General features: G+C 37.6%; 1 protein-coding gene across 8 annotated transcripts in view; it reads left to right on the forward strand.

Moving 5' to 3' along the window:
- Positions 1 to 22,097, forward strand: part of LTBP1 (latent transforming growth factor beta binding protein 1) — a 189,435-nt gene that overhangs the window by 104,672 nt on the left and 62,666 nt on the right. For 3 of the 8 annotated variants that reach the window (XM_071429915.1, XM_071429938.1, XM_071429926.1), the window contains exons 10-15: positions 13,813 to 13,935; positions 15,486 to 15,653; positions 18,474 to 18,707; positions 19,623 to 19,645; positions 20,709 to 20,811; positions 21,391 to 21,489. In XM_071429915.1, the coding sequence (XP_071286016.1) occupies positions 13,813 to 13,935; positions 15,486 to 15,653; positions 18,474 to 18,707; positions 19,623 to 19,645; positions 20,709 to 20,811; positions 21,391 to 21,489 (750 nt within the window). The remainder of the gene's footprint in view (positions 1 to 13,812; positions 13,936 to 15,485; positions 15,654 to 18,473; positions 18,708 to 19,622; positions 19,646 to 20,708; positions 20,812 to 21,390; positions 21,490 to 22,097) is intronic. The other 5 variants (XM_071429922.1, XM_071429951.1, XM_071429931.1 and 2 more) reach the window with 4 other exon arrangements.

The following is a 22,097-nucleotide window of genomic DNA, read 5'->3' on the forward strand; positions in this document are numbered from 1 at the left end:
TAAAAATGACTTCATAAAGATTCTTTTACTTTGTTTTTCTGTAGAAATACATTGTTTTGTCAGGTTTTTTTTTTGCTAAAGAGTGAATCTGTGGACATATTCAGTTAAGTCAGATGAAATTAGCAATACAGAACAATTTTTGTTATCATGAAAGTATAGAGTAATCAGCGAACAGTTCTTTTGGACTTAAGAGAATAGGCACAGCAGTACTGAGAAAAGCCAGACAACATCCCTGGCAAGTGGAGATGAAAAGAATGAGTATGTGGCTGCCATGTAAAGTGACCCCCCTGTTTCCAGAATGTGCATAGTGCAGGTGAGGATGTGTGGAGTTAGACACAGGCTGGTTGTGTTACTCCGAGATTATTATTGCCTGCTGGCAAATATAGGAGTTATCAAAACATACAGGGTTGTGGGGTCTGCATGATCATGCAGCTACAAAGCAAAGCTTGGGACATTTGGATTCTCCTGGTCTGTAGCATCTCTATCTGACCAGCTGAAGAGATGACCACAGACAAATGCTCATTCTGTCTGTGTATCTTGGAGCACTGCACAGAGGTGCCAGGTGAGGATGTAGGAAAAAGCTTAATTGCTTGTCTGACTGGTTTGGCACAGCACAAGAACAAGGAGCTCTGAGACAATGTAAGCAATCTTGCAGCAGTGTTCTGGAGAGAGATTTGGGAAGAAAGAGAAAAATTAGTTCAAGTGAAGCTGATACTGCTGTGGCCAGCACTCTTGATCAGTGTTGATACTGCAAGCAATAAAGAGGTCCAAACAAATAGTAGTGCTGGTGAAGAGCTGGATAAAATGAAAGAACAGTTGATGTTAAAGGATATTTGTAAGCATTTTGGACATAAATTTAATCTTATTTAACTGAAAATTTTCCCTTTGCATGTTAATGAGGGAACGTACAATAGCCAGTTGCATAAAGAAATTATTTGCCCACCAAAATAATGAAGTTTGTAGAGCACTAAACACAAACATCATGCTGTTTCACTGCTGAGGGAGATGTGAGCTGCAATCTGCAGCTACCTGAGCCTATCTGTTGCTCAGGTCTCTACCTAGTGGTTTACCAGCTTGCAGGGTAGGGACATTTGGAGGACTGGATGGGTCAAAATACTAAAAAAGTAAATGGAGGAGAGCTGCCAATTGCATCTCAAGAACTTGTTCCCTGCTCTGCAGTGGAAGACTGTAAAGTCCTCTTAGTAAGTAAAAGGGATGGGGAGATGTTGATGGCAATTTGCTAATGAGGACTGCCAAGTGAAAAGGTGAAGGAACTGAGTGTCAGATGTAAATGGGCAGCCTTTTCATACCTCAAATTAAACATGCAGGTGATGCATTTCAGCAAGACAGTCCCAGCTATTTTGAAAGAGATTGTCTTGTTCCACATATCAGTCATGAGGTTTATCAGAGTCTGCAAAAGAGAGGTTTTCTAACTTTGACCCTAGAAAGTGTCTAGAAGATGCCATGATGGATTAGTGCCCTCATGCAACCCTCTGAGCATGATCCACGTGAGGCAGGAGCTTTTGATATCTTCAGTAGTCGTGTGTATACCCCACAGAACACACAATGGTTTCAAACAGCAGCAACCCAGCAGGCATTTCAAGGTGAGTAGGGCATTCAGCTTGGTTCAAGAGGTTGAACCTAGGTGTTGGCAAACCTTATTTCATGGAAACGAAGATCCATTTTCAGGGGTTATGGACAGTTAGAAATGGTCTGCTGCTTGTGAAGGCTGCCAGAAATAGGCCAGAAAGTTGTTTCACTGAGCAGTATCACTGAGCTGATAGAGAGAGAACATATGTCTGTGGGTGGGAGCATGAGAGGGAACTTAGTATACCGCCACGGTAGTGTACAGAAATAGATCTGTACCTGGTAGGCTGATCACTGGGTTTTGTACTGGGTTTTGATGGTTCTTCCCCTGACACATTTTTGTACTACATGACTAAAATTGCAAGAAATATGAGGCTTTAAACAGTTTGTTTTTATGCTACTGTCACTATCCCAGAAGAGAGTGAGCTGCAGACTCTCTTACGGTTGCCAAGTGTGTCGTCATCTAATTGTGATGTGCATGAGGGCTGGAGAAGGTCTAGGTACAACTGGGCTCAGCTGCAGAGATCGCACCTCCACGTGGTCCCGCTGGTAAACCCTGAAGAGGGTGACTAAGCCGATCTCTGCCCCAGTTTGGAGTCGCTGGGACTCACCACCCCGACGGCTCCTTCCAAAACCTGGTGAAACAAATTTCTCGGGGTAAGTCGCGTGGCTTACTACCTGAAACCTAGCCCCCCGGTCGGACAGGGGCACGAGGGTTCGGAGGTGGGCTGACCACCCAATCCGTTCCTGATGATGAATACGGTCATAACTCGGACGTGACAAATTCAGATCCGTTCCTCGGTGAAGGAGGATCTACCTTACCTGGCTTGTACTGTTTCACCGGACGTGACAAAGGTGGACGGGCCACCTATACTTAACCTGGAAAAGGAACATATATTCGCAATATGTGTTCGATCTCTATAACTTGTAGTTGATACATGGAAATCTATAATGTAGTGTTTAATCATAAAATGATAGTAGGATTATCTTACCAGACTGTTGATGAATTTAGGATGGGGAAAATCTCCTAACTTTCTGGAGAGGAATTTTGTAGTGGCTGTTGAAGGTTCCCCTTATTGCTTTACTGAGCTTTAAATAGCTCCTGTGTAATTTGCTCACTAACACATTCCAATAAGGAGACACAAAAGGGAGAAGGAATCCCCATGAAACAAAGCCATGATGGTATTTAGTCCTATTGAAATAAGCAACAAGATTACCATTTTCTTTCAGAGGGTCAGGATTTTGACCTCTGTTTGAATGTTCTTCAGGAAAGCTAACTTCATATGTGAAAGCTGCTGGCAGGGTGCATTGCAGCCCTGAAATGGTCATTAGCATGAGCTTCTCAATGGGTCAGCCAGAAGTGTCCTGTTTGTTTATCTGAAGCAGACATGCTTTTCTGTAAGAGAAGAAGCCCGGGCTAATGAAGAAAGAGCTGTCCATATCACTAACACGGACAGCCACAGATGGCAGAAGGAAACTGTGTGAGCTGCTGGCGTGGGAGTATTCATATTCCTTTAAGAATCCTTACAATTAAATTGGAAGGGAGTGGAACAGCATGTCCATATGCAAGTGTAAGTTTTAATTAAATTATTCTCTGCTGAAAGGGTACACATGCTGTGTCCATGCTCAGAAAGGGCCACGGCTGCCAGACCAAATAGTAATGGGGATATATTTCTGAATCCCTGCCTGCAGCTAAAAGAGATTGGTTTTTTCACCTAGATGTTGTCCAACTTTCACTGCCTTTGAAAACTCAGGCCCAAAAGCCTAATTAACCTTTTGTTCTACTTTGGTTTTGCAGTCAAAAGTCTGCATAGGCTTCATCAACTAAGGAGTATTAGTGTGAATAATTACCAGATCATTATTTTTTTTCCTTTCAAGTGAGTGAACTAATGTAATCAAGCATTCTTCTCTCTAATGTGTAAGTAGGACCACAAAGAACCATCTTGTGGGTATGTTAATTCAAGCAGTTTAGTGTAATTACTATCAAGAAATCTTTTTTTTCCCCCCTCAGTAATTATCTTTTCAATGGGGTGATTTATTACATGTACACACATGGATGCCCTAAGGCTGTCATTAGAGCCAAAATACAGCTTATCAGTGTTGCAACTTCTTTGTTAGAATCCACATGCAATGCTAATTTCTGGTTCCCTGCTTAAAGTTATACTTAATGTTTCCTTAGTCTGCTAATGGTTTTCTTGGAAAACTGAAATAGAATGGAAAAAACAGCTGGTGAAAAGGTTGGATTCATTTTTCAGGAAACTAATATATTGCCAACAGAGCACTTTAGAAATCTTATCTTGAAGAACTGGAAAAATACCTGAACACTTGTTGTTTTGCAATGAAGTAAAAAGTCCATGGAAGTTCTTGGAAAGTCCCTATATTATTAAAATTAAATGTTTATGAGCTTGCAGAAACTAGTACTTGTATATTGATAGATCAAATCCTATAATCACATACTCGGGGGACTTGAAGCACTTTTCCCTTGCCTTCATCATGATTTAAGATAAATTTTGAAGGTATATTCTTCCCTCCTGCATTTGTCCCTAAAATACAGTAATAAATTTGTTTTCTCTGCATGTTATATATTTATTTCACTCCTTTTAAGTAATAAAATAGCTTCATTAATAAGAAATGCTGTTTAATGTTACTCACTAAGTCAACAATCATCTTTCAAAGAAGTTCTTTTGTGATGATCATAGTGAGAAATAAATATATCTCCAGAAACTGGGCTGGGTTGCTGTTTGGACACTGATTATGTGTTTGAGAAGTGTGGCTCTGCAAACTGGCGTTCTGGTAAATTCCACACAAAAGCACAAAACGAGTTGGGCTGATTTCTTCTGCTGCTATACTGCTAGCTCACAGAAATCAGTGGGTCAGTTCTTAGAATAAGCAACTGTTTTTTCTCTGATTTTAAAAAAACATTGCAATAGTTTATTTAACAACAAAGCCTTGTTTTTTGTTTCTTTTACCTCTCATTCTTGCTAATCAAGTTATTATTGAAACAATCAACTATAAAGGAGACAGTAAAATCTGGATATTGTATTTTTTCTTAGGTGATATTAATAGTAGTTAATGTAGCTATAGCAGAAACAATTTGAACAGTATTTTCTGAGGTGTTAATAGGTAATTGATTGTAATTGATATTTCATAAGGAGAATAAAAACTGATGCCTGCATATTGAGTCACTTTGGAGGTCAATCAGTCAGATGGCACTCGCAGTGAAGCCTAGGATTTAACTTACCAGAATGTATCAAATTTTCACAATTGACATAAATTATATGTTCCAGTCTAAATTTACAGCATGATTTATTATGCGTATTAAAGCACTTACAGCATGAAAACATCTATCTAGGCAGGTATTACGAAATAAATTTAATGACTGACCACTAGGTCATTTTTAATTAAGAAGTTGCCTAAATAGTCTGGCAAATTCTAATTAGTATATAATTGATCTAGACAGCTTTCTTTGCTTAAATGCAGCAGAGTGTTTTTTTAAGGGTGCATGGTACTTATTGAAAGGCATGTTGTTCTCTTTGCATCAGAAGGGGACAAATATTTTCCACTTGGTTTTGTTACTTAGTAATTTAAACAAAGTCAGTTTTTGATAAGCATCGAGGTGGGATTGCAGAGCTAACTGTAGAAGTCCCCCTTCAGAAATTTCTCTCTCCACAGTGCTTAGGCCTGTAGTCAGCAACTGAGATTGCTTGTGGCCTCCAGCACCAGCCACTTGGGACGGGGGGGGATGAGATGGGCTGCAGTGCATCTCTAGCCACAAGTTTATTCTGAATAGTTCAGTGAAGTTACCAGGGCTGTGGTGGTCTGGCTAGAAATCCCTGCTTCTAGACATTCCTATTCTTGGTCCAATTTTTATAAGAACCTTCTGCATATCATGACTGTCTTAGCTGAAAGCATATTTTGTTTTTCATGCCTTGTTATGTGTTGTATTAAAAATTGTGAAATTATATGTTGTTTTCTTCTAGTGCATGTAATGTGACTTTGAAAATTGGACTTGCTCATTGTTTTTTGGGTCATATTAATTAATATAATAAAAAAATTACCTACCAAATTTGTAATATATCAAACTCAATGATACAAGTGAGATACATTGTTTCAGAAGAGGGTTTATTTTTTTAATTTTTACTAAATCACTTAACATTCTTCAGCCTTGTTTATGAAAATTTTAAATGCCTTTTTTAGTTACTCCAGCATTAAATAGTAATAAAATCAAACCCCAGTCCCATTTTAATAGTGGAACCTATAATTTCCAAGCTGTCAGTTCTCCTGAAAAGAAATTTGACTGCATTATTTACATCAATAGTAGTAGTGGTTTCTTTCAAAAAAGGCTAATTTTTTTGCATTTACATTGTTCAAAAGTCTTGCAGTAACCCCTGACCTTTTTTAATTCACAGACTGCTTTTCTTGAGTAAAAATGTTTTCTTTAAAATGAATAGATAGATTTAAATAATGTAATATTAGAAGATTGTAGAACACAATAATAAACGTGTATGTTTGGTTGTAGAATTTTAAGATAGTACTTAAATGTGGTTAAAGTTTCCAAGCAGCAATGATTTTGATACACATAAATTCAATGTGCTAAGCCTGGAAATGAAAGAATGAATTTAATTTTATAGGAATGTTTCAAATTCCTGTATTCTGTGACCAAATATGGGCATTGCTCACTATCCGAAAAGGGTGGGCAGTGGCCTTGCTCCGTGTGTCCGAATGACTTACTAGTCTGGAGGCAGAGAAGACAGCTTTACACCACCTCAGCATTTCTGCATTAGGCCAGCTGGGCCTGGGTGGTCTGAGAAGCTGTTGTAATGGTTAACACAGCCAAAACACAGTGAACTTCTCTTCCTAAATTGCCTTACAGCTGGAAGCTGCCAAAGGGAAACACTGCAGAGCTGATACTCCAGCCATCAGCTTTTGTAGGGTGCTCTGTAGCAGAGCAGCTCTCTGCTGATCATCAGTCCTTCTGCACCACTTTGCTTGGCTGTAGCAGCCATCACCTCCAGGTTGTGTTGGCCTGTTAATGTGTACAACAGAAGCAGGTTGTGGGGCATTTCCATATTTGCTTGCTCTTTGAGTAAAATGGGAAATTAAAGGAGCTTTATGGTGTAGTAAATAACTTGGCATGCTTTACAGTAACCAAGCAAAGCATATTCTTTCAACAGTAAGTGACAGGTACAGATCTCATTTTAAGCAGGCACAGGAATTTTTCCTAGGATTGGATGTTTACACTTAGCATGGTTTGTTATTCTTGGATAAAGGTTACTCAGGCTGCGTTAAATGTCATTAATCCTGGAATAAAGCTGAAATGATTCACTTCCTGGATGTGATTGAATTAGGTATAACATTGCTCAAGGAAATGTGCTTGTAGTTGCTTGTAGGTTTCCAGTAAAGAACCAAAGTACTGTTGGACAGCAGCTAGTGCAGTCACAAACACTGTTTTAATCTAATTTAAAAGCCAGTGTAGAATTGGAGAATGCAAGCAGAATATTGGAAGTTAAGACCCTCTGCAGCGTGTCTTCCCCTCCAGCAGAGAGTTCTGTGCATTGTCATTCAGTTGAGAAAGGGATTCTACTACATTGTACTTTTCTGTACATAAATACCTCTACATCAGCGAGAGGGAAACCTTTCATTAGGTGTGAAAATATTTGTCACTGAAATTTAAGTGCCTTAGGACAGAATTTGAAGTTTTGATTGATGCATTTCTTTTTTGGTCACCGTAATTCCCCAGTGTGCAGTGTATGTAAGAGAGCTGAACAAGTACATCCATACTTGAGGAAATACAGGTGAAGATGTTGAAAAATCACTGGGGGTTTTGGTCTTTAGGCAAGCAAGAACTGCTTAGAGGAAAGTAACAGATAAGGGTCAGGTTGTTTTTCAGAAGCTTCCTGCAAGTTTTTATTTCTTCTGGAGTATTTAGTCCTTCTCTAAATCACAGTTATTAGAAGAAAATAGGTGATGTTAACTATTGTCTGCACTTAGACTGAACAAAATTTAGTTTAGTATTGTGATACTCAGCCCATGCAAATGTCTATATGTGGTCATGAGTAAAAACAGTTCTTCATCTGATTGTGTTAAATATATGTGGACCAAGATTCTAGTAAAGTGCCTTGGGGTATTTCTAGTATGAAACCTTGATGATTGCCTTACACTGGACAAAAATCCAAATAAAATTTCTTTATGAACATTCATAGAAAGAAAGCAGGAAAGACATGATCAAAGTAAATTTTTATTTTGTTATCTGGCTTATCCATTCATTTCCATCTTTCATCTTCTAATAATGGATGTAAAGTTCTTTGAAGATGAATCTCTTTTTGAACTTACTAAAGCTATATAATTATCATGGTTTATAACAAGTTCAATGTTACTGTGTGCTTACTTGTTTAAATGAACACCATCCTTTATTGTGTTTTTTTTTTTTAATTCACGAAGATAGTACTGTGTTCATAGTTGTACTCTCCACATAAGCAGGCAGGCATGCAGTTAGAAAATGGCTGTTATAGCTTGCTTTTTTTCACCAGGAAATTCAGTGGCAGTGAGTCATTAACACATTGCATTTTCGGAGAGCAGGCTGACCTAACACCCAGAAGACCTATAAAAATGTGTGGGAAGGTATCAAACACCAACTGTTGTTGTTGTTGAGAGCCTGTTTTAAATTCTCCTTAGTGGGGCAGATTAGCAGCAGTTTGGTTACAGTGTCTGGGTTACTTGAAGCTGGGAGCATGGTGGTGGCTCTGGAGAGCGTGGTGGCTGACCTCACCATATATCAAGCTGTGCTTAGAAACGGGTATAGGAGGAGCTGAGCCACAGCAGCCTCAGCTGTGTGTGTACAGTGCTGTGTACAGTGTACAGTGCTGCAGCATCACTGTTAAGACCTTGGTTGTGACAAAGCTTCTGTGTATTTGGGTGACCTTGTGAGAGCAGTCACCAACAGGGCCGCTGGGATGGCATCTGGCTTCCACTGCCATCTGAACTGATTGTAAGGATGAGTCAGACTTTCATGGGCATGGACTACTAAATCCAGGGACACAGTGTGCCAAGGACCAGTTCCACATACTTGGCATGGATAATACTAAAGGGTAACAGCAAAGAGTCAGGCTGTCAGTCAGTGCAGAATTGACAATGCTTCTTTCATGCCACTAGGGTTATACCCATTTATTACCTTTGAGAAAGGGTCAAGTCATACATGTTATCAAACACCAACTGTTAAAAAATCAATTATTTATTTACCAGTTCTGTATAAATTATAAATGACAGTGCTTACTGAGAGAGTTCTTTATGGAGCTATGTGAGATGCTGTGTGAAATATCTCCTGGTTTAAATTCTCTTTTTTTTGTATCACTGGAACTGAGGCTTTTTACCAATGGAACTGAATTGCTCTCTTGCTCTCCTTTTCTCAAAAACTGAAAGTCTATATTGAGTTGGTCTTTGAAAAGTTATATGTGTAGTTTTATAGTACTACTACCTAGCCCCTTAGTAGTTCCTCTGTGTAGATGGAGGCATTTGATCAAATTACTCCTCAAGCATGCCATCATGCTTGAGGAGTAATTTGAGTTTGTACTTCTGCACAAGACATTATTCAGACATTTTTCTCTAGTTTTTACAATGGAGCACATGAATTCTTATTCCTATGCTAATGTAAAATTGAAATATTTTTAATGTCCATATATAAGAAATAGAGGGCTAAAAAAAAAAAGTCTGCTAATATTGAATCAGATTTCCTTTCAAGCTGCTTGAACAAGTTGATTCCAATGCAATTTGCACAGTCTGGCAGGCCAACAGGTGGCAGGAAACATTTTGGATAGGTGGCCTTTTACCACAGTTTGAAATGGATAGTGAATCCGAGAGGATTTTTTTTTTCAGCTCAAGCTGTTAAATACACACTATTCCTATGTGTATATATGTTTCTTTTGAAAATTTGAGGTTTTGTTTTTTTTTTTTTTTTATCATCAGCTTCTGGCTTGTTTCTGTGGAATCCCTAGACAAGCTTGTGTAATTCAGTGTAGAGCATCAGCTCAGTTATTCTATGAGCTCATTGAGTAGACATGACCAGGAAAAGAGGCATTAAAATGCACTATAATTAAGTTATGCTGAGGCACTGGCATATGCACGATGAAGTTAACTTTAAAAATTGCACAAATTTAGCAAAAGGAATATCTGCGTCAGTAACTTAGAAGAAATTTTAGTTGATATTTACATATATATAAGCTGGTACTTAAATGTAGCAGTGTCCACATTAAATAGCAATAGCAGAGCTCATGTGAATGGGGAATTATGTTTTTAGTACAAGACATACAAGAACAGTTCATCTGTAAAGAGATTGAATACCGAGGCAATAATGACAGCATCTGTGAATGTTTCCTCCAGAATAGTTGAATCATTTGGAAAGAAGGATGACTGTGTATTCATGAATTATAGGAAGATCCCATGTATCCACAAATTAGCCACTCCAGGAAATAATGCCTTGAAACATTTATACTTCTAATATTCAAATAATAAAGTTTATCCCTATATAGATTTTTTAAACATTCCTTAAAAGGAAGGTGGATATATATTAGTAAATTATATTATCTAATAAGTGAAGAATGCATCATTAATCATTTTTAACATTCAAAATACAAATGCACTTATGTTAAGCCATGTAATTACTTACCTTGCTTAAAAACATGTAGAAGGGTACAATTATTCTCCTAGACAGAAAAAGTGCCATCCATTTCATGTTAACATATATGTAAACAGCAATGTATTTTAACAGTTAACAAAGAGACTTAGATTTTACAGTTTTTACTTTCAGTAAAAAGACTAAGTCAAATTGTCATTATTTAAAATAAGCTGTCTTCCTTACTGATGTAAAACTTAAATTCTGTTTTCATGAGGCAAAGCATTTCTGCTAATTCTAATTCCAGAAAAAGTCATCAAAACAGTGATACATTATGTATGTCGCTTAGCAGACAGCTTCCATTTTCCTCCAGTCGTATATGTTACTTTTCCTGTAAAGAAAAACATATAATGAGAATTTGGAAAGGGAGAAAGTTGTTTGAAATTGTCTGGGTATTACAATGTAGGAAGTAGAGAAATTATTTTCATTATGTGTATCAATTTCTCCTGTGATTTTCCTCTTCCTTCAAAATCTGTATGTGGTTTTTGTTCATAAGTGTATATGTAATTTGTGTATTTGTGTAATTGTGTTGAGGATTTTCATTTTGAAATGAACCTAGATAATGACATTTTTCCTGTACTCAGAGTAAAGGATACTATCTCTTCTAGCTTATTTCTGACATCAGAGAAAATGCTTTATCAAAGCAAGTAGAATAATTTTGTGGTTTAGCATTTGAAGACTGATCTGACAACCCAAATTGCAAACAGAGAGAAAATTCAATAGAAGGTTCTTGAGTGTTCCAGTATTTTCTTTGTATTAGCTTCTAGATATTTCAGAGTATTTTGTTCCATCAGGTCCTAGTTGAGCCTAATTTTGGAAAATAGCACATTAGTAATATGTCCTTTCCTCCCAACAACTTTACAGCAGCATCACTGTGTTTCTATTTAGGGATGTTTCAATAATATCTTTAGTTTGCTAACTGTTAAGATTTAAGTTAATTTCTTTAATACTCACAAATTATAAAGATATTGGAATAGTGATAATCTTTCTTCTGGGATCAGTTGGGACTGTGTAGATGCCTTCGATCATATTTTGAGATTTCAGGGTAAAAGAAAGAACCTAGTCAGATGAAGAAACTTCATGAAATTCAAGTACATCTGAAAATGTCTAGGTTGATAAATATTCTGTATTAATGCAATCCTTAAATAAGATCCTCCTTTTCTTATATGGGATGTCATCCTGCTTAAACATTGGACGGGACAAAAAGTAGACTACTGTACAAAAATATTTCAACTGTTTTTTCTGCTCTTTTCTTATAGCATTCTCCTCTTTAAATAGTCCGCTCCCTCTGAGGTCAGAAAGCCATATAGTCTGGGAATTTCACTTGAAAATTCCTTTGAGGCAGAGCTGATCCTTTGTAATTCATGTGGTTTCCATCACATTTCATCCATAGTCCTAGGATATAAATTATTACTCCTTGTCACATGTAGCTAAGTGCATAGAAGTGAAGTTTATCCAGGTGGTGTCAAGATATTATATTAGGTAGAGCACTGGAAGAGCTGAGGGATAAGCTCAACACAGTATTTGGGAAAAAAATGTGCCTGATATGGCAACTGCCACAGTCTGCTGTACTATACACTCTTGTGTCATGGGACAGGTAGCCAAACTTATGGAGAAAAATGAAGAAGAAAGAATCTTTCTGTAGGTTTCCAAATGCAAACTTTGGCACATCTGTTACATTTTGTATATTCAACCTCTTACCCTGAGTGATGGTGTTGAATTACAAAGCAACATACAATGAGGTCAAATATAATGAGGTTGGTATTATAAAAGCTAAAAGGAAAGATAATAAATATTATATATTTTAGATAAATTATCACTAATATCTTATTTTTAAAGAACTTGCTGGAATTTCTGACTTCCACATGAAGTTTGTTTACCCAGCAGGGTAGGTGTTTTTTCCTAGCCTTGAGGATAGAGAGTAAAAGTCTGATGGAAAAATAATAAATGTAAATATTTTAAGGTAGGTCTATTTCAATCTACTCTCCCATTTTTTTTTGAAAGAGGAGATCGCCATTTATGACACAGATAATTGTGAATTAGAGGATTTTTAAAAATTTTATTTTTGTTACTGTTTTGACATTTGGATTATCAGTGCAAACTATGTTGTTGCTGTCTCCTGAAATAAAAACCTAGTTTGGCTGACTTATGGTTCCAGATGGTATCCAGATGATTATTAGACAGGTCCTGTTTTAAGAGTAAGTAAACTACAAATGCAACCATGAGTGTGATATAGACCTGAGGCCGAATGCTTGGGGAATGGGAGGATTATTCAGTCAGACCCTGAAAGCAACACTTGCACAGGTGGCCTAGTAACAGCAAACTTTATTAAAGCAGTTCACAGAATTACAGAACACACAGAGTTGGAAGGGAGCCACAAGGATCATAGAGTCAAGCTCCTGCCCTGCACAGCACCATCCCCAGCAATCACACCAGGTGCCCAAGAGTGTTCTTCAAACACTTCATGAATTCTGAAAAGCTGGTGCTGTGACCACTTCCCTGGGGAACCAACCTGTTCCAGTGCCAAACCACCCTCTGGGTGAAGAATCTTTTCCAAATATCCAACTTAACAACTTATCCCCGACACAGCTTCAGGCCATTCCCTTGGGTCCTGTCACTGGTCACCACAGAGCAGAGATCAGTGCCTGCCCCTCCTGTTCCCCTCACAAGGAAGCTGTAACTGCACTGAGGTCTGCCCTCAGTCTCCTCCAGGCTGAACAGACCCAGTGACCTCAGCTGCTCATCAACAACTACTCCTCAAGGCTCTTCACCATCTTTTCTGCCCTCCTCTGGACACTCTCTAACAGTTCAATGTCCTTTTTACATTGTGGCACCCAAAACTGCCCCCAGCACTCGAGGTGAGGCTGCCCCAGTGCAGAGCAGAGCAGGACAATGCCCTCCCTTGCCTGGCTGGTGATGCTGTGCCTGATGTCCCCAGGAAAGGGCTGGCCCTCCTGGCTGCCAGGGCACTGCTGGCTCTTGTTCGACATAATTCTTAAGAAGTTGTGTTGCTGTTGCCACAGCTGCAATGCTTTCCATGCCAGGTGTGTTCTGTGCTCCCTGAAGCATGTTCTTGCCATCAAGTTCCTTTGGGCTACAGATATTTTTGCATTGTGTTTCTTTCAGCATAATGAACCACTGAGCACTCTTAAATATAAATACTAATAAAAACTGTATTAAATGTGGCAAGCAGTGTTCTACCCTTTGTAAAATATACTAGATTGGTGAAATCTTGTCTCTTTGAATGTTCTTGTGAGCTGTGTTGAGCTGTGCAAGCAAACATCTAGTCAGGAGAAGAAGGGTCGATAAGCCAGTCAAAGTGTATTTGTTTTTCTAATTCAGAGTACTTAAGAATGATGTATAAATAGAACTATTTCTGTTATGTTCTCAGCAGTGTTTTGAAGGATTATAAATCACATGTCAGTATGGGGAAAAGTGTGGATTAGAGTGTTAACTTGTAACAGTTATCCTTCATATATTTAAAAAAAAAGAACTTCTGAAGAAAGAAAAATATTAGTACATGTTTCAGCATCTGATTTTTTTCAATTTTCCCACAGATATCAATGAGTGTCAGTTACAGGGAGTATGCCCTAATGGTGAGTGCTTGAATACCATGGGCAGCTACAGATGTACCTGCAAAGTGGGATTTGTGCCAGATCCTACCCTCTCAAGATGCATTCGTAAGTAATACTGCTAATCAAAGTACCAAATTAGATACTTAGTTACATTTCAGATGAAGATTTATTTGACTGGGCCCAATTATTCTCATCTGTCAGCTTTCTTTTTCTGTCCCCAACTCATGTTCTCAGTTTATTTGCTTTATTTACTCAGTCTCAGTGCTCCTGCCTCTTTTCTGTTTCTTTGTCCTGGAAACCTTGGTCTCTACCAGTGGCTGCCCAGGATCCTTTCTATCTTTTCCTGATTTTCTTGTCACCAAATCTTCAAGGCCATCTCCAGCTCCCATGTATATTTTTCAGTAGCCTGGAGTTTCCACTTTTTTTTTTCACTCCCCGCTCTGCTAGTTTCAGCCAAAATCATCTTTGTGTCCTGCTCTCCCCTTTTCCACCTCTGCAGCTTTGATCTCAGTTGTTTCCATTAATAAAGGTTTAGCCCAGGATGGTCTTTGGCACATTTTCCTTTTTATTAAGAAGAATTAAAAATGAAGAGATAATTAGGAGAAAGAAAAAGTTGTGAATGACATGAATGCAAATATTTCCCTCTGTTAGGTAGCTTTTACTTTGGTTACAATCAATGACCTCTGCAAGAAGAAAAGACAATGTAAAGAACAACTAATTTTTTCACTTTTTTTTGTGAAGAATATGTACAAGTGAAAAATAGCTATAATCCTAAGTTTTCTCTGAGCTATCTTTACATTTATAAAATATAGTCTCAAGTCATAGGTGAGTTCTTTCTTTTTTTTTTTCCTACCTTAACTATCTTATGCTACTAGTTAATAACACTCCATTGCTGAGAGAGTTTCTCAGCAGTTTGAAGAACTTCATACTGCTTTGCAGTTGAACACCAGAAGAAAGGAGTTGGTTGTTGGGTTTTGGTTTTGCTTCCACATGTCATGTTGAAAATCAGATGTCTGTATTTTTTGATTTATGTGAACGTGTTACCCAGAAGTGTTAATTTTATGTTAATATGGATGCATAAATTAGAAAGCTGGATGGACCTTAGCTTTCTGTTACCTTATACTAATCACAGTTTATGGCCTTTGTCTCTTCCATATTAAAACTAAGCATAACAAAATGTTGATGTGTAATTGTCTCTTTTATGAAAAAAAACCTCATATATGCTACTTAAAGCTTTTGCAGACTTATTGACATAGCCTGCTTATAGATGGACATTCCTTCGGCTTTACAGCTTGACACAACTGTGTAGTGCCAGTGCCTGATCTTCAGCAGCTGTGTGCAAGTGAGAGTGACGATTCTCACTCTTTATTGTGGCAGCTTGGCAACTGCTGGTTTTCAAGTTACTTTTTGTTGTTGTTGTTGTTGTTTTTCTTTCAAATATTTCTTATCCTTGATCTAGAGTAAGCCGGAATTCAGAGCGTTTGATGCAAAATAAGAATTTTTAATGTTGTGATTCTCATCTGAGATAGGTGTTTGAAATAAAACTTCTGCTGACAGAATATTAATCTGTTTAAGTGGTTTTGAAAATCTAGTGGTGTTTCTCTGTTTTGCTTTTCATGTGAACAGTACCATCCTCTCTTCCACTTTCATTGCAGCTGATAACCCTGTAGTTGCTGAAGAGAAAGGACCCTGCTACCGGTTTGTTAGTGCAGGAAAGCAGTGCATGCATCCTCTTTCTGTTCAGCTCAGCAAGCAGCTTTGCTGTTGCAGTGTTGGCAAAGCCTGGGGCCCACACTGTGAGAAGTGTCCACTCCCAGGAACAGGTAAGCACGTCCCACTAAAAATACAACCTCTTGGCCCCTGCCCCCTAATTTGTTATGAACGCTTTTAAAAAAACCAAAACAACCACCAGAGTATATACTTTAGATAGAGGAAAAGTAACCCAAAATGTAGTTAATACTCTTCAGTTGTTAAAGGCTGTGGTGAAACGATGGCAGCTTTTGAGAATTCAGTTACAGAGCAACATGGGATGTAGTTTGTATTACACTTAGTAGGATATGCACGGTAATGTCTCAGCTTTCTCATCTTCCTTCACATCCATTTTGAGGAATGTGCTATTCCTTACTTGATACATAAAGCTCTCTTGTATTATCAGTGTTCCCTTGGAGCTCTGCTGTTATTTAAATATATAAGGAGTTCAAAAACATCAGCCTGTTGGTCACTACTCTCACTTTGGCGGGTTATAGATTAAGATACCACATACCAATCACTGTTTTCAAGTACTTTTTATTCACTGATGTTGCTTAAAACTGAAATGCCCATCGAGTCTTCAATCAAAATCAATTTAATATTACCTTTTTTCCCAAATGTAATATTAAATTAGAAGCATCTGTTTTAGAAGCATCATTGCTTGTTGTAATATACATGATGTCCAGTCTCTTGAGTATTTTAGCCCAGGTATTTGTAGTGACAATCCACTGTGCTTACTTGAAGCTGCTGCTGCAGATGTCACTGTCATGATACAGGTCATGTGTTTCTCTGAAGTATTTGTAAAGATTTACATTTTCAAACCAGCTAGCTTTGGGAAATCCAGAGCTACTATCAGAGATATTATGAGATATGATGAGCAGATTCCTTACTTTCTGAAGTTTGACTTACAGAAATGAAAGTGACCAACAGTTTTGAGCATGTCAATAGATTTTTAAAGCCACTGTTTCCTGCATGACCATTGGGTCACTAGATCATTGATCAGGATTTAAAACTCCAGTTCACTTTTGGATGCATAATATTTCTATGGCTTTTTAATGGAGAAAAAATCTATTCTTATGAGATGACTTGCAATTTAAATGCAGGTGTTTCACATCTGTGAGAATATTGCATGAGGCTTTATGCCCAATAGTGTGTATAGTGGAGCACAGAATACATCCTTATATGACTGCTATATATACTCACAAAAAATATATTGAGTATCATATGGAATTGGTTCTTTTAGTGATTTTTTTCTCAATGAAAAAACTTTAGTAATCTCTTAGAAAATTCTGATGAGCTTTTCCCATTTAATGACTACATGCATGATTTAAAAACATGTTCCTTTCTGTAACAGGTTAAATTGATAATGTTTCAGAGTTTTCTATGAAAAATGTGTGAAAGTGAGATACTCCAGAAGGGGGTAATGTATTTACTGCAGCATCCCATGTTAGTATAAAAGCGACTGAAATAAAAAGCTTCTAAAATATTCGTACAAAGTAAATAGTCTCCTAAAGAGACACTGAGAGGCCAGATTTGTATGCTCAGGTGTTGAGAGATCTTATCAGAGCTGTAGTAGAATAAGGCTCACATTTCTAGTTTTCATTTGAGAGAATATGACCTGAAGCAAGATTTCCTATGTCCTAAGTATGCATCTGAAGGGACAGACATCAAATTTTCTGTCTTACTCTTTTGACCAGAATTCCCACCCTCAGTTGGGTATTATGGCAAGTTTTGATATTAGATGTCCCAGCAAAAAGTATTTCCTTATTCTGAATCCACTCAATTTAATTAGTTTCACCCTTCATATTTTCTATTACTAAGACACTATCAGAACACATTGTGCAGTTAATGCATACTGATTAATGTATAGTTTAACTCATCTCTAGAGAGCTTTTAGCTACTTTGTGCTTTTATTTTAGATACTAATTCATTTTAAAACCCTGATGTGTTCAAAACAGGATTTGTGAACATACCAATGCCCCACTTGGCAGATCCCTCAGGCTGCCATAAGAATTCCCACACAGGAGACTAAATCTTTTTTGTTTCATCCCAACATGGCTTTACCTAGAGCAATAAGGACAATGAAGCACTGCTCCCTCAAGACTCCTAAAGGTCTCCTGACCCTGACAGGGTTATAACTATTCTCTTTGATGGGGAGGAAGACTGACTTGCATTTCTTTCTCATTTTACTCTTCCAGTAGAACTGCAAAACATGATGCTCATATAGAGCACCTGTAGAGATAGAGCTTGACTTTAATTAACTTTTTCTGTAGCAGCTTTATAAATAAGGTTATTTCCCCTCTCTTCCAGTAGTGGTTTGGCTTCTTATGATCCCCATCTTGTTTTTAGCCAGCCTTTTTCAATTCAGTGGAATTTGGATCTGGACTGTTATGAGGCCTCTGATGTAGTCAGGTGGGATCCTGTGGATCAGTGTTGATACTGGTTGGTAGTGTTCTGCTCCTATAGTACAGGGCTGGTGAGCTTTTTCCCTTTGATTTCTACAAAAAAGAAAATTATAGCAGTAGTGATCTCCATTCAGTATGCAATATAGATGATAAAAACTACTTGCACATTTAAATTAACACACAGAAAGGATATACTGTTTGAAGGGGATTAATTTTAAAAAATCTTGTTATATTGACAGATAAGCATAACTAAAGAAAAATGGTAAACTGGAGTGGAAACCTCCTGGGAAAAACAGCCAGAACATGCTTTTGGGAGAATGCTCAATCGTATTAGCATGCTATGCATAGCTTCTCTTTAAGAAGTTTTTTGTAAATATGTATATACAATATGAGATGAAATTTTTTAGTGGTAGTCATTATATTTTCCACTATGTCAACATATTGCACTTTTAGACTCCTAAAAGGAATATTTTCCCATCCCAAATCTAGCTGCTTTTAAGGAAATCTGCCCTGGTGGAATGGGTTATACGGTTTCTGGCCCTCACAGAAACAAGCTATATCATCACCCTGCAGTTAGAGTACAGCCACCTGCCATTGGCAAGACCCCGATTACTCAACCTGTTGCTAAAGGTACTTCTCCTCCACCTCTCCCAGCAAAGGAAGAGCCAGTGGAGGCACTGACCTTCTCACAGAAAAGTGAGACTGAGATGGCTGTACAAGAAGGTGAGAGTGGGGGAATTTAGTCTTTCTCTGTTTCTGTGCATGTGTCTTCCATGGTTTGTTTCTTTGCGTGGCAGCTGCGGACAGTGCAGGGCCGAGAGGCGCCGCTCCCCACAGCAGAGCATTCCGTGGTGCCCAGTGTGTGGCATCACGGCATTTACTCCTCACAGGCTGTGGGTAGGTCCTGCCAGGTGCTGAGACCATGGAGAGAGAGCGAGACTGCTTTAATCTCAATCATTTGTATGATCAGAAATAGGACATATTTTTTAAGTCTTTTTGGAAGACTTAAAAAACTTATTTTATATATATATATATATATATATATATATATATATTTACGGATTCTAAAAAGGAAAGCTGCAATGGAAAATAAGAATTTATATGAAATTTCTACCACTCCTTCCCAGAAAAAAAGTCATATTTGTGGAGGAAAAAACCCCAAACTACTCTTACTTGTCTAAAGAAAAGACAAATTTTAAAACCTTTTTTTCTTTTGCAATAAATCCTTGCAAATTTGTTAGTGGAAAAATATATATCATTATGACAATAATTTACCTTTAAAGTGTTTACAGATGTTGATATCCCTTGGAAGGAATTGTAAAGGTTTCATCAGTAAGTTAATAACCTGTATGCTTGTGAAATTGTTTCTGAGGAAGAAGGTAAACAATTGAGAAATCTACAAGGGAGCTGAATACTGAGTAAATAAACATTAGATGGTGTGTATAATCTTATTCTGATTTTCAGGTTAGTTTTTTACACTTGCTTCAGGAACATGATTTCATGTTTCCACTAGTTTGGAATGAGGTTTGAGCCTGAATTTTTTGTGTGATGGCGACAACCACTTCCAAATGTGACAATATATGTAATAAAATGTTTTGTGAAAACTGATTAATTCTCTTTTTTTCTTTCTGATTTTAGTGGCAACTGCAGCTCCTGATCAGGTAAAACATGATGCAATTTATGTAGAAATTAGAATGCAGACCATACATGAGATGGGATACAGATTTAGAATTGATGGGAAAGGATTTAGAATTTATCAGGTACAAACAGATGGGAAAGGATTTAGAATTTATGATGTACAAACAAGTCACTGTGGACTTACTGCTCAAACCCAGAGGCAAAAAGAGCTCGTTTTGTTATAATGTACAACAACAGGCAGGTAGTGAGGTACAGGAAAGAGATTACTTTACTTTAACCTCTCTTAGAGACATTTGCTGGAGGGTCTGGTACATATTGCTCTGTCCCCTTCTGGAGACTGTTTTAAAGAGGATACTGAAAAATGCGGAGAGTATGAAGAAAAGACACAGATACTAACAGCTAGAGAAAACAAATCAGAGAGAAACGCTATGAAGCTTTGAGAAGCATTTGTGAGACCTGCTTATGAGGCTGGTATTAGTGCCTAAGTTAATTTCATTGTATTGAGTGTCCTGTGTTCATTGGAGAAGAGTAAGTGTGTATCTTTGTGAAGTCCCCCATTCTGGAGGTTTCAGGTTTTCTGTGCTGGAGATAATGGGATTTGTTGTGAGTAATTGCAGCTGTGCTCCATTTAATTTTCTTACAGACATACAAGCATATAACATTTCTGTGAAAATAAGATGATGGGTTCAGTAGCTAAGAAGGAACCTTTCCCAGTTGTCAGACACCTAGATGTGATTGTATAACTTTTGTGTGATGCTGAACTGCATTCAAATGCTATTTGTAAGCAATTAAAGACCAGAGAATGGGAGAATTATGGAGGGACAAAGCCAAAGATACAATTAGAAGCTCTAGGAAATAGCTGCTTCAAGTAAAATCTTTTAAATTTTATTCTATTATATAAAAATATATATATACACACATATATATATATTCCATGTTCATTCAGTTTTAAATTGGTGGTGATTAATGATCCACTACCAAAAGCCACTCATGTGAGGACGTTAGCAGTGTCTCAAGCCAGGAGTTTGTGGGTAGCTATGAATTTAGAGAATGTTTTCAGAATGTTATATTTTTTTATCATTCTAGGAATTAGCTTCCATTGATCAAGAAAAGCAGCCTTATCTAGAGCCTGGGCAGCCTCAGCTTTCTCCTGGAATTTCAACAATTAACCTGCATCCACAGTTTCCAGGTAACTTATTTCATCTTTTCTTTCTGTATTAAAGAGTGCTTACAGTTCTTAAAGAATGGGAAAGTAGCAATTCTAGCAGAAGTTAATGAAAAAATGATTGGAGCTTCGAAAGCAATTTCTCCATGGTCAAAAAAAATCATGGAAGCAGAAGTAGGAGGAATTGAGAGGTTTGCATTGGTTTAGTGACTTGTTTAGGAGATAAAGACATATTTTAAGAAGAAGTGGTATCCTGGATTATGTGCGTGAGAATTTTAATGTCAGCAGAGGTGAAGCCTTGTACTCCTTTCCAGAGAAAACTATGCTTAGGTGGCTCTTTGCAGATTTATGCATAACTTTTGCTGCAAAAGTTTTGCAACTGTGTTTGCTTTCTTTAGCAACTCAGTGGCATTTTTTCACAAGCAATAGAAAGATGAAAACCTCAATTACATGGGTTTTTTTCTATTGTAGGTCAAAGCAGAATAAACAAAAATCTCTATAGTGCCTAGCTTATTCATGTGTGAGTTCTTTAAGGGTTGTGGTTTTCGAATGCTTTAAGGTGGGTTTTTTGGATGTGATTGATTTCCATTCCATGTCACACAGTAGTGATTGAGAAAACATCCCCTCCTTTGCCTGTTGAAGTTGCTCCCGAAGTCTCTACTTCCAGTGCAAGTCAAGTTATTGCACCTACTCAAGTTACAGGTATTGTACTTCTCTTTTAGAACTGCAATAAATTAAGAAATTGCTGAGTTTCTGACACTATTGTTCTGTGCTGTTGCTGAGTTACCATAGTGAAGAGAACATGGTGTAGAACAGAAGGAATATTCTGGAGAAAGTGCAGAACAGCACAACAATGAGGCTTTCTACTATCAAGAAAGCCAGGACAGGTCCTCCAGGATGTACCTGCCATTTTTGAGTCCACAAGTAAAGGACAGAAGATAAAATTAATAATTCACCTCAGATTCGTTTCTGGACTTTCTTTGCAGATCTGCAAGGCAAGTCCAGAACTAAATACTTCTTGAATACAAGTCAGGTTGTTAGACAGTCTGCATGTGTTTTCATGAAGTATACATGATGATGCTCATTGAGGGGTGTAGAGTTCAAGGGATGTAGATCAGAATGTTCTACAAAAAGCAGGTGAGACATTACTATAAGATCTGTTTTGAAATCTTCTTTTGATGTTTGTGCTTCATCCTTTTTTAATGTATTAGAGTTGCCTCATCTACATCTATGTGTCAAGAAGTGAAAATAACAGAAATGCAAGTAATGCACCTGCCATAGCTGAAATTTGTCTAAATGACAGCTGTGTC

This window comes from Agelaius tricolor, unplaced genomic scaffold, assembly GCF_023055355.1.
Source record: "Agelaius tricolor isolate 1412-34295 unplaced genomic scaffold, bAgeTri1.0.p SCAF_1, whole genome shotgun sequence".
NCBI classification, from domain to species: domain Eukaryota; kingdom Metazoa; phylum Chordata; class Aves; order Passeriformes; family Icteridae; genus Agelaius; species Agelaius tricolor.